Genomic DNA, 16398 nt, shown 5'->3' with positions numbered 1-16398 from the left:
ACCGTTAAACTTTTAGAGATGTTTTAAAGCAATTTGTGTCTACTGGGTAATTTATTTAACTAATTCGAAAGAGTTTGTCATTGTAGAATCAGACATCACTTCAATTTCTTTATTGCTGAAATATCAAGATGTCAGGATAAATGTAACTTTGCAGAATTTCATAACGCTACCCACGACTTATAAAATAAATGTATGTTTGTTACTTTTAGTGCCTCTACTGCCAACTACCTGTAAACGAAAGTCTGAATTGCCCACATAACTAATTATAAACCACTGTGTATTTTATTTTATTTTGAGAAAACCTTTAAGTGTAATGAATGAGAAAAAGAGCAAGATCTTTCTAAAATCATATGTTACCTATGCACAAAATTCCCTGTATCTACAAATGAGCTCAGTGAACATGCATGCACCTGTTGCTACTTGTCTTTTATCTTTTGATGTCTCCATTCTTCAGCAGTCTTTCTCAGTTTCAATGAAAAGAGCAACAAAATCTCACAGCTTTGAATCTCTGATTGATTGCACAATATGGCAGGGGCAGAGTAAATGTGAGGGAGACTTTGCTTTATTTTCCATTTCATGTAAAGATGGAAAAGGGGGAGGGGGCTCTGCCAAGAGTATTCATTTGATCTGAATGGAACTACAATAAAGCAAGTTCCTGGACAGCCATCCCAGTTCATCATGGAGAGGCATTCCCCAGCCAGCCTTTCGTCTCTGGCTCTGACAGGCCACAACTGCTATTCTTATCCTCAAGAGCATGCTATATTAAATCAATATATAATATTACCAAGGTCAAAATAAAACCCACAATCAGCTGCATGTAGCCCCATGTGGCACTGGCATGCACCCATCCATCTCCCTATGACATTTTTTTTTTCTAAAGACTTCTCATGACCCACTAGAATACAATGAAGGCTCAGATAATAATATTCTTGTAGATGGAAACTAGTGGATAGTGGTTTCACAGGACAGTGATGGTGTTTTGACCGTGTTAGTGGTTTGCTCTGTCTCAATGCAGCACACAAAGGAAATGAAGAAGGTTTTGTAGTACAAGCTGGCCATCTAATGGTTAAAGATAGATGACACAACCAAATCAGATGAAGCTTTATTGTATGAAACAGATATATTGTGCCCCAATAAATATTCCTTTAGAATATAAGCATTTTTAGGAAGCATAACGTTGTACAGTACATATGAAACCATACTGAATACGAAACTGCTGTGGCGTAACAAGATGTGTGTGTGTGTGTGTGTGCATACGTGTGCGTGCTCTGTATTCCACCAAAATCACACTTTTTTTATAAAATTGAACTGATGACTGATGACAATGTGTATAAACATTACTGTTACATATATTCACATTTTTATATCGTTGCTAATAATTATTAGACACCATAACAAAAGGATTTCTTCTCTTGACTAATGTGTGTGGTTTATGACCATACCAGAATACTGAAATACTGAAGAAATGTCAGGCATACAGTGATATCAATGCTTTGTTGTGTTCTTGGCAGAATGCAAGATTATTAGTAGATTAATAGAACTGACCATTTTTCACAGCAGCCCTCTGATTGAAAGATTTCTTTGATTGGTCATTATATCAGTTCATTCATTTACATATGAATCTTGATTAGTAATGTTTATCTGTTACTATGTGGTAACTTGACTGGCTTTCCCAATTTGAAATAGACTTCTCTGACCCTAAAGTATTGCTAGATACAAGATTCAAGACATTTGCTTTTCCACACTAACTTACCATTACTTCCAAATTCCCCATACACTCAACAGAGAAGTCAATGCCACCATTAGGCTGCTCCCTCAGCACCTCCTGAATAGGTTTACTGTAGTCTTAAAACTGCAGTATAACTTTTGTAAAAATATATTTTTTTACATATTTGTTAAACCTGTCATTATGTCCTGACAGTAGAATATGAGACAGATAATCTGTGAAAAAATCAAGCTCCTCTGGCTCCTCCCAGTGGTCCTATTGCCATTTGCAGAAATTAATCCGCTCCCAGTAAGAAACAACCAATCAGAGCTGCAGTCCGTAACTTTGTTTGTTCAAAATGTAGAAAAATGTAGTAGTACATCATGAATCCATTTTCCAAACCGTGTTTTTAGCTTGTCCAGAATCACTAGGGTGCACCTATAATAAGTGTTTATATTCGGACTATTTTAGATTGCTTCGGGGGTACCGCAGCGGAGTAACCCAGTACCTTTGTGATTCTTCATAGACATAAACAGAGAGAAGTAGTTCCGGCTACGATGTTCTTCCGCAAGACGCAAGCAGTTCTGTTTATTAACCGCTAGAGCGTCAAAAGTTACCCTACCGCAGCTTTAAGGGTTCACAAACTCAGTTGCTCCAAAAATCTTGGAAATCTAAGACTTGTCTGGGTTGATGTCAGGTGAGATGATCCTGGAAGCACTGGCAGCCAAGCATCAGCCAGTCCAAGAGCTCCCAAACCAAACACCACACATGTCGAGCCAGATTCTACTTTTGGAAGACGATGGCAAAAATATATAACACATTCAACATGCTGGTGTGATGTTATTTTTATTTTACTTATTTCTTTATATTCCAGTGCAAATCAGACATCACACACACTTTGCCGGTATTCACTGCTGCCCCATATCCTGCGACACGCCACATCCCACCAGACAGACTCTGTCCAGTTGAGCATCTGGGTGAATTTTGGTGACATTATCCTCATCTGGGTGAATCTTGGTGACATTATCCAGTGTATTCAGAGAAGGTGCTAATACTAGTAAACTATTACTTGATCCTTTGAAAGCACAATAAAAAAGTAATACAAATATTAATCTGTAATTTTAAAAGTCATTTTAAATAATGGAGTAGAAATATTTGAAAGAAATATGTGGTTATTCTCAGGCCTTACTCTCAGGCTTATTTTTAAGTTGTATTTTAATTTCAAGTCTACATTTATGTCTAGCCTAACATGATAAATCTAGTGTCATGGATTTATTGAAGTTTATTCATGTCAAGAATCTTTCACTGCCTACTAATTTATTCTAGTACTTAAGTGTGCTTCTAATTTCAATTTGCTTTAGTTCAACTTATAAAAACAACATTTTAGATTAAAGCCTCAATGATTAAGCAGTGTGGTTGGTTCTTCTCTCTGCTTTGCATATTCATAATTTTGGATGTTGGCCAAACATCATGTGATTGGCTAACCATCCTCCTTCTATGCAAGGGTGGTGGAATCGAAATAAGTTGGAACGTGATCTCCATCTAGTGGAGCTGTTTGGAAACAACGTTCACCTTAAAGAAAAAAATCATTTTTATACTCATTTATACCCTCAGTTACAAACCGGGATTACTTTCTCCTCTGAAACACAAAAAGAGAGTTTGGCAGCTCACCAACTCACCATCCACTCTTTATATATATGAAAATAATAATAATAATTACAACAAAAACTAATGACTGGTGACTGATTGGTTAGTAATGCGGGACAGTGAGGCCAATTAATGACAACTGGTTTACATCAAACCACTTTTACAATAACAAATGTAGTGCTTATAACCTGAGTGAAGGGGAAGAAGAAGGACTTGATGCTTTGTGTTGTAATATGCTGTAGCAAATGATCATCTGAATGTAGATTAAAGGCAAAGTTAAATGTTTCGATTAATCTACTGTATTGTTAGCTGACATTATGATACTGTTACACCTCTGGGTGTGTGGGCTTTGCAATTGCTGTACTTGGAAAGTCAACAGTTGCTCCACTGCAAACAGTTTTTTTTTTTTTTTTTTTAACCATAAATGCAACAAGTATGTGGTCAACCTTCAGTTTTGTTTTATACCTAGAGCCCTTGTCCTCTAAAGAAGCCAATAGTACATACACCCCTGTGTGATTTCAAGTGCTGTTGTATGGAAGTTATTTTGTTCTTCTTAAAACAATTGATACCGGCTAACATTTGAACAGCTATGTCTCAAAATCTTATGTCTTTACAGGAATGTGTTTTTCAGTGGATTTACTGTTCAGCTGGTTTGTCACTGGTAAAGCATGTGAGTAAATAAACGTGTTTAATATATACAGATGTTGTTTATAACAGATTTGGCTCTCAGGAAATATAACAGCTGTCCCAGTTGAGAAGTTTATTGGCCTTGGACTTGGAATTTTGCTTTGGGAATCCTGTGGATTGCTAATTGGATGGGCAAGCTTAATGTAACCCTGGCTGATTTTTGACAGATAGGGCTTAAAGTAGGGATGAATTGAATTTTCTGATGGAAAACTTTGGAACATGGATTTCCGTGCTGGCCCAGGCTAGTTGCTGACATGAACATCTGGAAAATATTAAGCACGTTTGCTTGATGCAGCTTAAGCCATTGCTAAATATGTAATGCACTGTAAAGCAGTTTGTCAGATAACAGATCATTTTGACTTGAGTTTAGTTTTTTAAATTATTTGTGCCTTGGCTCATCTTTAATATTAAGTAACAACTTCTGTGATCTGAATGTTTATTTGAAATGTATTTTTCTTGGATGTATTGTGCTGCATTGGTTTAATGCACTTTATTACAATCTTTCTTTATAACACTTTAGATTGAAGTTTCATTTGTCATCATTAGTTAACTTCTTTTGTTAAAGGTGGGGTGAAATGCTATTTCATGCATACTGAGTTTTTTACACTGTTAAAGAGTTGGATTCCCATGCTAAACATGGACAAAGTTTAAAAAATTAAGTTGTACGTTTGAAGGAGTATTTTTGTTCCCAAAATACTCCCTCCGGTTTGTCACAAGTTTCGGAAAGTTTTTTTCGCGTATGGCTCTGTGTGACGTTAGATGGAGCGGAATTTCCTTACATGGGTCCTAGGGCACTTCTGCCGGAAGAGCGCGCGCTCCTGTATAGCAAGGCTGAGCAAAGACATTTCACTGATCAGAGCGATTCACTGATCAGAGCAAGAGCGTCGCGAAAAGTCACAAAAGAAGTGTGTTTTTGGTTGCCAGGGCAAGACAACCCTGCACAGATTACCAAAAAAACAGCATTGAGGGACAAGTGGATGGAGTTTATTTTTACAGAGCATCAACTGAGTTGTGCAAGTGTTTTTGTTTGTTCCCTGCATTTCGAAGATGCTTGTTTTACAAACATGGCCCAGTTTGACGACGGATTTGCGTATCGTTTATTTCTTAAGGATGTTGCAATCCCAACGAAAAAGGGTCAAGATCGTGTGTTGGAACCGCAGGCGATGAGTAAAACTGCTTAAAATATCTCTGCCTCCTTGTTAGTGCGTCCCCTCCCATGCCGGAGACCTGGGTTCGAGCCCCGCTCGGAGCGAGTCGTTGCTGCTGCTGCTCTCCTTCAGTTTCAGCCTCGGGATCTGATTCTAGAACATAAATAAACGGCTGAATCTGACTGTAAGTCATGGTTTGTTTTGGATGATGGTTTTTCCCTCACGATAATGTCACAGCTTCCAAACGCTCTCAACGCAAAAGCCTGGCGCTCGTGATTCTTTAGCTCCGCCCACACGTCACGCCTCCAGCCAGTCGTGTTTTTCCGGGAAAAATCGGTACAGACTATCTTTATCTTATGAATATAATAAAACTAAAGACTTTTTGGAGTTATGAAGGATGCAGTACTACTCTATAGGTACTCAAGATTAACAGGATATTGAGTGAAAACGAGCATTCCCCCCCCCCCCCCCCCCCCCCCCCTTAACATAGACTAACAATCTTTATTTTTCTAATCTTTTATTAATCCTATTCTTACTATAACATGATTAAAATCCAAAGTTGGTCATGTTCATTGTTATTGTACCTGGACATTTGCATTTTTGTTAGCTTACATTAACAAAGATTCATATTATGTATTGCTCTTTGGTGGTTTATGATATTGGGACCTTATTGTAAAGTGTTATACATTGTTTTTTTTTTAATTCAAGGCAGAGGTGAATTATCCTCTTAATTCATTCTTTTCAAGGTTTGGCTGGTTTGGTCTGCATCCAGAGGAAGTATCCAAGCCGATATTCAATTATTGAGGAGCTGGCCTTTGTCTGCTAAGGTATTGAGAGAGCAGATAATGTGATATGGTCATGGATTAGTTGTGTCCATAGTATTTGGAGGTAGACCATTAAGAGAATGTTTCTTTGGTTAATGAAGGCTGAAATTTTACAAAGTAATGTGTTCATTCAATTAAGAAGGTGATAGAGTCCTCAAAAGGGGGGCTGAAACCCACACCAGTGGAAAGGAAATGCTGCAGGCACACTGCTTTAGACAGTATTTCCATCCTGAAAATATTTCTAGTTCACTTAGGAGTTACACCTCAAAGAGATCCTTTTGAGATCAAAGAGCTGCCATCTTACTCGGCTAAAAGTTTCTCTGAAATTGAAAATGCAATATACTGCATAAGGCAGGATAAATCTCCTCCTAAGACCTAAAGTCACATTGTATTGGATCCACAGTTCCATCTGATTTTATGGGATATGGTAATAAAAACATCCCTTAGCTTTTATTTATTTTAAGAGAGAACCCTTCGGAAAAGAATCTATGTAACACAATCATGTCTTTGTTTCAGTGCCATCATATTCTTCTTTGTGAAAAGTGATTTTTCAGAAACGTATACATCCATGTCTTTTTTTGATTGATGAAAGGGTAAGATTGTTAAGGCTTTTCCACAATAAATGGTTTTTGGAAATTATGCAGAATATTGTTTTGTGTATTTTGTCTTTACTGAGATTTTTTTGTGCACATGCATTTACACGTCTGTCTTTAGAGGCTGAATAAATACAGGACAAAACCCTAGTGAATGGGTGGATACAATTTCCTCAAAAAGCAAAAGAATGCTTTTATTTTTATTTATTTTTTTTGCAGTTATACTTCTGGTTCATCAACACTGCACTGGAAAATCCAAATTTGATGGCTTCTGTGGTAATATACATATTCTTGCACTTGTTTGTGATACAACCCCCCTCTGCCCCCATGCATGTTTAAGTTATTTTTATATTACATTTTAGAATTGACATGGTCTTCAGCTTTAGATTATATTATTGTGAAATCTCTGGACAATAAAGATCAAATCTATGGAATATTTATTTTTACAGCGGCAGTATCTTGGTCATATTTTAAGGTGGCCTTTATATTTTTTTCTTTAGTGCCCATTTTATATATTAAAGTCCATGCCACAACCAATTCTAGAATGTTCACTGGATCCAGTCAGAATGATATGTGTGTACGCATAATTAAAAAGTTTCAATACTAATGACATGCAGTTGTGTTTTTGCCGTTCATTACAGTAATTGATTACTGCTTTGCCAATTACAGTGGTATTTTCCTCATGAGCACAGTGTATTTTCTTACTTACTGTGCAGTCATGAAGAACAGGCCTTGGATTTATCCAAAATCCATCTTACTTGGTAATTAATTTTGCTTTCCATTGCATCATCTTTATCTTATCTTTAAATGAAAGTGAAATGTTGCTTTGTAATTTCACCACAGTTGTTACTATGTTGAGTTACATGTATAAAGTGTACATTTAACCACTGACCACTATGAATGTGCAATACAAAACATTCCCCCAGACATTCTATTACCTTTCTGCTAAATAGTGTGTTCCTCATGTAAGATCTTCCGTGCAGGTTTTTTGAGTGGCCTGATGTGGGGATTAGCCACATATGCCCGGCTTATGGCAAATTACTACCTAAGTGCAGTGATCACATTCCCTATAATTAATGCTGCAAGTATCATAAAAGTATCTTAAGTAAGTATCTTTCTACATTGCTTTCATCTTGCATGGCAAATTGTATGTAATGATAGTGTGTTCTATTTTGCTTTCAGGGGTTTTGGTTTAGTAACTCCTCTGTGGGTAAGTGTGGTATTAAAAGAGGTCAAAGTAGGTAACATAAAGCTATTTGTATTCATTCAGTGTTACGGAGGGCATTTTGACATGACCTACTCTAGCTTGACACCTTTTCCAATTGAACAGTATTTATGTGTTGAGAGAACATTTTGTATAATGTATTGGAACTATTGGGATTGTTTTGCTACTGATTAATTGCTTGTAATAAAAAAGAAATAAATTAGAATCAACTGCTGTCCTAACAAACTATTTTTTTCCCCCCCAGGCACTTGGGAACTTGCTTCTGTTTGCTTTGGCATCTTGTGTTTTCCTGGCAGGCTCCCTGTTAACTGCATATACAAAGATCCGATTCTGTACATTATGTTACCACAAGGAGGCAATGGTGGATCAAGTTTTAAAACAATGTTCCTGCCAAACTTTGCAGTCACTGAACAGTCTTATCACTTCCGTAAGGCATTTGCAGCTATAGGCAATACATAGAGTTTTATGTTTGTGTATTTGTTGTATTTATTTAACTGAGTCTGAGGCTTTTCATGAGAGTCCCCATCTTTTCTGAGAAGTGATTTGTCATGACAGACTGACAAAGACTGGACAAGCAGTTAAAAGTGTATATAGTCAAGAGTACAGTCTAAAGCTCTACAGGTTTAAATAATACATTCCCGATGTACTTAAATGACTACATAGTTTGTAATGCTTTTGTGCATGTGTCTTGTTCTCTTTACTGGAGCCTATCATTATTACATCTTATTGCTTCACATATTCACACCAATAAATTAAAGTACAGAACATGTCAAAGCAGCATTGTTCACAGGCAGAACTGTGCACAGGCAACTTCTTCCTGGTGGAATATGCTATTGTAATTCATTTAATGTCTTCCTGACAGACCCGAGTGTTCCTGTTTTTGTAATTTATCAGCAACTGTTGTAAAAAAGATATAGTAAAATAACCAGCCTGAGATAGTCTGAATTAAAAGGGTCTCCCAGCAGGGCCAAGCTAGTGGTCAGATGGTTTAGACATACACTCCCAGTGAGACCAGCTGAAAAGTGTCAAAAACCCTTCTGAAACTTGCTTTCCAGCAAGAGTGGAACTTGAAAAGCTCTCACCTCACTATATATATATATATATATATATATATATATATATATATATATATATATATATATATATATATATATATATATATATAGCCTATTGCCACCACTTATTTATTTATTTTTTCAAGGCAAGCTAAGAAATAAACAAAAATACATATTAAGTGGAAAATGTGATTATTATCGCGTTTAAGTCGCTTGCACTGTAGATGAGGCGAAAAGACAAGCGCCATTCTTTTCCATCTGGGACTGTTATCTCAGCTGATCCGGCATCGGGGCAGTTGCCTCATTAATGCTGGAGCGGTAACGCTGAGCGGATCATCTGGAGCTCCTGTGTGCCATCAACACGAAAACAGTCCCAACGTGGATAACAGAACATCGACTTAATCATGCGCAGACACTCGTACCAATGGATACGCATTCGACGCGTCCTGGAAATGTCGGGGACACTTTGATTTATTTGTCCGTGTCGTTTTTGAAAGTCTGTTGGAAATATTCTGCCGTTAGGAAGTATTTGATTGTTGCTGTTGTGTGTTTTGTTTATTTGTTTTTCACCGTTCATGTCAGTCGCGCGTCTACACGCAAGGACAAACGTCTTGATCTGTGGACTGGAAATAGCGTTTATGCGCAGAGTAAAACCGACCTAGACCCCGCTGATGGGGAGGTGAATGAATCTGTGAGCCCGACTAGGTCTAATGTGGTGTATATTACGCTCAAATCTAAGCGACACAAACCGGCCATCATCAGGGGCACAGTGCGACCCAAACTCCGGAGAAAGAAAGTTAAAGTGACACAGCAGGGTGGTACGCAGGGCAAATTGAAGGACACGAGACACAAAAACATTGTTAACCAACGACTGGGATATTCTGAGCTTGATGACAGTGACATTGGTTATTCATCCATAAGGATATACAGTGAAAGAGCTCCTCCATGGTTCAGCAATGACGATATCACTGCCATGCGCTTTCTAGCCGATAGTAAAATTACGCAAATCGGTGAAGTGGCACCTCGGGGTTTTTCTTCTTTCATTTTGTTTAAAAGTGCGACAAATGGCACGGACGATATTGATGAGTGTCGTAAATGTTGCGGTATTGTTAAGCGACCCTTGGACATGAGTGAGGTGTTTGCCTTTCATCTGGACAGGATTTTGGGACTGAACAGAACTTTGCCAGCTGTCAGCAGACGATTCCGCTCTCTTGGAGGTAGTGTACACTGTAAAAAAAAAAAAAAAAAAAAAAAAACCCTATTACATAAAACATAAGAAAATACTGTTTCCGGCGTTTAACTTCATAAACTTGAAGTCAGTGTTACTTGCCAGTTCTATGCAATTATTTGTGAAATTTGCTAAACATGTTTTGAGTGAAAATTGTTTCTACCCCATTTTAAATGTAGCTATTTTAATTTTTTTAATAATTTTTGCAGCAACATTTAATTTAACATTGGATTAGGTTAGTGAAGAATATATTATTTTTGGATGCATACATCACAGTTAAAATGTTTCATTGCTTTAGACAAAAAAAAATCAATATCTTAAAATATCAATAAATACCAATTGGTATTAAAATCATGTTTAGATTTAAAGTAATTTATATCTAAGAAAAGCGAAGTAACTTCTAAAAAAAGGTCTGAGCAAAGCATCATTTATGTTTCATAGATATATTACTATAAGTATTTTCTGTAATGGGGAGCCATTTCAGTGTCATCAAAAGCTTTCATGAGCTATTGAAAAAGCATGACTGATGCTGACTTAGTGAATGTATTCATTTTCATCTTGTTTCAGATGGTCAGCTTTGTCCAGTGGTTTTGTGGGATCCTTCTTTAAGCCCAGTAGAAGACCAACCCTCTGAGAGATTGAACTGGGGCTCTTACCAAACCTCTCTCAAACACAAGTGCTGGCATGGGGGCGTCATACCTAAACCAGAGTGGAGCTGCACCAGCATCCACCACCATGAATGGAGCAAGCTTGTAGTCTTTGATTTCCTCCTGCAGGTACTCCACTATCATCTTTCTACATTGAAGAAACTGTAACTTTCTCTCTCTAGCTCTGTCTCTCTCTCTCGCTCTCTCACACACACACACACACACGTGCGAGTGGACACACACACACACACACACACACACACACACACACACGACACAAAAAACTCTGCATTTGAACATTCAATAGCAAATACTTAAACTAACAACAAAACATACAGTAGGTGATTCAGTAGGGCAACATTGTCATAGCAAAGTCAGTTTTACTTCCTCTCCTAGCTTCACAAAACGGTCGTACATAAAATGTGTTGCTGTTCTGTTGTAAGTAACCTTAAAGATGCATCTACTTTCGGAAGGCCAAATAAAGTGCTTCTGCTTTCGCCTGAATACACACAGCATCTCCCTGACATGACTACTTCAATACTAACTGCAGTTACTGAAACCACGCCTTCTTTCTTTGTGTGAACATTTGGGCATCATTAAGCAAATATTTCCACATAGTGATGTAGACATGTGGGGCGTGTTTGAATGAGCCGTTTTAGGGGGGCGTAGCAGTCTTAACTTTAATAAAGAATATCTTTTTGGATTTGAGACTTGGTCTTTGCAACTTTAAAGATCTTCTTCTTGCACCAAGAGCTTGTAACACTCCAAAAAGAATGGAAAAATTTAAATCACTTTAAAGTAAAAAGTTGTGTTTCTTCTCAGATTTATGAGCGTCTAGATAAAAACTGCTGTGGATTCAAGCCTCGCCCAGAGGACACCTGTATTGAGCTTGGTCACCATGAAGAATGTAGAGACAAGGATGGCATAGAGCTGACACACATAATCCACCGTAAACATGACCCACACCACCTGGTTTTCTTCAACAACAAGGGCTACTTTGACAGAGACGAGGGGAATCTGAACTTCAGGCTACTAGAGGGAATCAAAGAGTGAGTAAAATTAGCAGACCTATTACATGTTCAAACATAACCACTTGATCTTTCATTTGTATCTCATAATAATATTGTAAGTGTCAAAAATGATTTTTTTTTTTTTTGCAGAGATTCTATGCAAATGTACTTAAAAAAAAAAAAAAAAAAAAAAAAAAACGTTCACACATACTAGTATTGCTTTTTAATTAAAATGTCTTGTGACTTGCAAAGATATAGTTAAACGAAAATTCAAAATTACAAACTCAAAGAAATAAATCCTTACATTTTATTTGATTAAACTACAAGTCACCAAAGTTTATTTTTAATTATAACGGTTTAAATAAATTATAATTCGGGGTGTCCTCTTTTCTCGCTCTTACCAGAGAATCTTAGGTGGTTTTTAATTGCTGCAGCTAAGACTGCAACTAAGAATTAATTTCTGTGAGGCCACAAGGTTGGTCATTCAGTAAGCCTCCACCTCCACAACAGCACTGAAAACATCAGCAAATACATACACCAACAATCTGACATGTGCTGTCTGAGCTAAGGGATTCTGCTGGCAATGCTGCTAATGTGATACCTCTGGGAACGCAAGCTCACTTGTGCAGTAACATAAATAATAAAAAAGTGGTTATTTCCTCCGAACTTAGTTTGTTTGAATAATTATTGAGTGCATTACTATATTCCTTCAATACTTTTCCTTTTCAGGCTACCAGAACAGTCTGTGTCAGTGTTGAGGTCTCAGCGTCTCAGGGAAAAGCTCCTGCAATCGCTGTTTCTCGACCAGCAGTACTGGGACAGTCATGGTGGCCGTCAAGGCATTGAAAAACTCATTGATGTGATTGAGAAAAGAGCCAAAGTCTTGCTCACGTACATTAATGCCCATGGGATTAAAGAAGTACCTATGAACTCTTGACAAATGGAGCTTAAGCTTTCAATGTATTAGACAAACCACTATCCATTTGGTTTCCAATGAATGTTGATGTGTTTAACAGATTAGTATTCCAATGAAGACCTTCTGAAATTAAGCTCTTTCAGTCAACATTTTATGCACTACAGAAATTAAGAGCACTTTGTGGTGTTGTAAGCGCTGCCTTCTTTTAAGATAAGAAGAAATGATAGTTCCTCAAATGCTCTTCCCAGAGTCCAGGGCTATTTTTTGCCACCACTTACATTCCCTAAGTTAAAGGCACTGTAAGTGATATGATCTGTTTTGTTAACTTCCACCAGCCTTTGCTTCTAAATTTGACTGCCACTTATGTCCAAAATCCTACCCACTAATGACATATCAGCAAACCTGATGTACGTAAGCAAATATTCAAACTGAGTCCTTTGGTTAGTTACACATTGATGTCTAACAGCCAGTCTGTTTTAATATTTACAGAGCCACGAGTTTGTCACAGAGAGCGGTCCGATTTCTCAGGATACCTATTTTAATTACACTATACGTCAAAGAGTGTGTGCTATTCCATTAACAGCACCAAAGCACTTTCAATTCCAATTTTATCATCAATGCATGTTCCTCTCAATGAGTAGTTTCAGTGAGTTATTAATTTCAACTAGCAGTACAGATTTATAACAACATTTCTGCTATAATCTGCACATACAGTACATATGTTTTGTCTGCTATGATGAAGGTGTTCATGATGATGGCTCCAGCATCATTATTGCTAAATCTGGACATGTTGCCGTTAAGATGATATGAATCTTCTTTCATATGAATAGCAGTATTCACTGTGCTCTCAGAAGTGTTTATTTGTTCTACTTTATTGTTTGCATTTGTAAAAAGTATGCATATATAATTAAAGTATTACTGATCAGTTCATCGCATAATCATTTTAATATTACATGAATTTTAGCACCACCATTTTTCATCTTTGAGAAAACATGATCATCTTTGAAATGGTTTGAAAAGTGTTTATGTATTCACTGTATCCCCTAAACAGCTACCATGTTCATGCTAGGAATACTTGAGTTTGAGTGCAGCGGAGTTCAACTCTCTTTTTGCTTTGCAGTTCCCCTCCTTATTTGCGTTTTGGTTTGCCAGCCAACCAGCCAGTCAGTTCTCAGAGCCTAAAGTGACCCCTTTTGAAAGTTTACAGACGTACTTACCCACAGAAATTAGCTCACACAATGGTTCTTTTATGAATGTGAAAATACTTAATGTTTGGCAGCACTAGCCAGAATGCATTTTAGATGTATCTGCTCTGCACAGTGGACTTGCTGTGTCTTGCCACACTCTCTGCCAGACAAAACCAAGTCATTTGGAATGTCAAATCACCTCTGCTCATCTAGATAATATGCAATACTCAACTGCTAATGTTCGCCATCCCTACCTAAGCAATGTCATTTTCCGTCCTGCAGATGTTTTCTCAGTTGAATGTTCGCTAGAAATAGTAGTACAGATTTTTTTTTTACACTGTAAATCCACAGGGAAGTGCTGTTTGCATTATTTAAAATGTGGCATACCATAATAGGAATGGAAAGAAGCTGATTTTGAGAGCTGATTTTACATATGACCTAGTTTTATTTCCATGTTTTAAGCCTAATGAAATTCCTTTCAGTTGACACAATGATTCCAATCTAATAACTTCCTGTTTCTTCAGTCGAGTTTAAAAGTGTAACAGAGTTTAAACAGTGTAAAACATGCCAAGATATTTACCACCCTGTGTATGTCTAGAGAGACAATTTACACTTTTTCTTTTCCTCTGTTGTGCTTTCTTTCCCTTATTTTATATCATAACGAGGAAGCATTTATACCGGTTGCTCTGATCACTTCTTTTGTGAGAACATTACCATTTTTTTTTTTTTTACTTGCATTGCTTGTAATTCGTATCAACTCACAGCTGTTTTCATACTGACATCTCACATTTTTGTGTCCTAAAATCCTCCTCTCATTTGCTTGCACGAGCTGACCTGCTCCATTTCTTGAGCAAGTATGGAAAGGAATTTTACACTGCTGTTCACTGTCTATCTTATTTTTCTTCTTTTTTTTAAATTGTTTCTATGACAACATCACCCCAGCAACATCCCACCTAGTTGGCAACAGATGTACAGTATGAGTTTGACCGGTAGAAAGTATCAGACAGAACACAAATAGCAAGGAGAGCTCATACCTCTGCACAAAAACAGAAAGCTCTAGACATAACACGGGCACATTAACCCCCCTCAGTTTCCCATCTGGAATATGAGTCTTGATCAACATTAACTTGCACTGTGTGTAACCAAAAATGAATAAACAGATGGTCGAAAAAAAGGAGATTAAATCAAATATCAGGGCATGTTACAACCTGAAAATGCACTTTGTCATGTGATAAAGGAGGTTTTCAATTGTGCCACTGCTGATGTTTGCGGAGATGCATGTTAGTTATGAGTTTTTAGCTTGGAAAGATGCAATCTGCGTGTAAAAAACAGCACAACATGCCAGAGGCAGATAGCCAGGTTTCCTTCAGTTGCTCCATTCTGTTTGTCAAAAATAATCTCTCCTTGGGGACTGTGTGCAGCTGTCAGATCTAACAGTAGGATACAAGCCATTTAACTCTTCCCTGACAACAAAAACTCGTAGGAACGTTCATTTGGGTGGAAGTAAAGACTAATATGATTTGATCTTAAAAGGAATAGTTCATTCAAAAATTGAAATATTGTCATAATTTGTTCGACTTGTAGGTCCAACCCCCATTTTTTCTGAAGGAGCTCAACACAGCTCTTCTTCATAAAACAGCAGGTCAGTAGCAATATACAGCATGTCAATCACCAAACAGACTGAAAGTAAATCATAATAATTCACTGCAAGTTTCCCCTTCATCACAGCCCTCAAATCAGCTATGGTGCTTGGTTATCAATGATGTCAAGCATAAATGTCTACAACACATCCTGAGAACAATTATTGATCTGGCACACCTGACATTATACACTCTTAAAAAATAAAGGTTCTTTATCGGCATCTATGGTATGGTACGGCATCCGGGAAAAAGCTTTAATATCCATGGAAACTTTCCATTGCACAAAATGTTCATTATGGTGGAAAAAAAAAAAGTTCTTCAGATTATTCCTTTTTTTTTTGTTTGTTTGTTTTTTGTTTTAATGGTGTAAAAATTGTTCACCGAAATGTCCTTTGGGAAACCCCTTTTGGAACCTAAATTTTTTATCACACATTAAGCTGTTATAATGGATTCATAAGACTTGGAATATGCATATCATATTAGTTGTGTTTGTCTGTTTTTATATTTATTTATTTAGTTAACTTGACAGATGTGTCACTTTGAACTTTAACTTAGTTTATTATTATTATTATTATTATTATTATTATTATTATTATTATTAAACATAATTAAGGTTACGGCACTGTTTTATGTATTTTTGGTGAACTATCCCTTTAAGATTTCTCTCTCTGTATGTGTCTCTCTTAAATTCTCAGCCATGCTATAATGTGGCTCCTATTGTCTGCCTGACAGGAATGTACCTAGTAAAATAAGCTATGTGTGAGAGATTGTGATGTGTGCATGTCATTGTGTATGAGAGTGATTGTACGTGTGTGTGTGTGTGTGTGTGTGTATTAGAGAGAGAATAGTCACTGGCATGTTTACAAAGGCTCTCACTAAAGCTGCC

The 16398-nt window shown here is 37.1% G+C and overlaps 1 protein-coding gene across 1 annotated transcript; it reads left to right on the top strand.

Annotated features, from left to right (window-relative positions):
- The first annotated feature begins 9095 nt into the window (after positions 1 to 9095).
- On the top strand, positions 9096 to 13613 carry LOC113057761 (protein FAM198B-like). The gene is made up of 4 exons (XM_026225271.1): positions 9096 to 10101; positions 10680 to 10888; positions 11582 to 11808; positions 12499 to 13613. The coding sequence occupies exons 1-4, from the start codon at positions 9309 to 9311 to the stop codon at positions 12704 to 12706; spliced, it is 1437 nt and encodes a 478-aa protein (XP_026081056.1). The 5' UTR covers positions 9096 to 9308; the 3' UTR covers positions 12707 to 13613.
- The last annotated feature ends 2785 nt before the right edge of the window (positions 13614 to 16398 follow it).

The sequence above is a fragment of the Carassius auratus genome, chromosome 39 (assembly GCF_003368295.1).
Source record: "Carassius auratus strain Wakin chromosome 39, ASM336829v1, whole genome shotgun sequence".
In the NCBI taxonomy this organism is placed as follows: Eukaryota; Metazoa; Chordata; class Actinopteri; order Cypriniformes; family Cyprinidae; genus Carassius; species Carassius auratus.
This window is presented reverse-complemented; position numbering and strand designations above follow the sequence as displayed.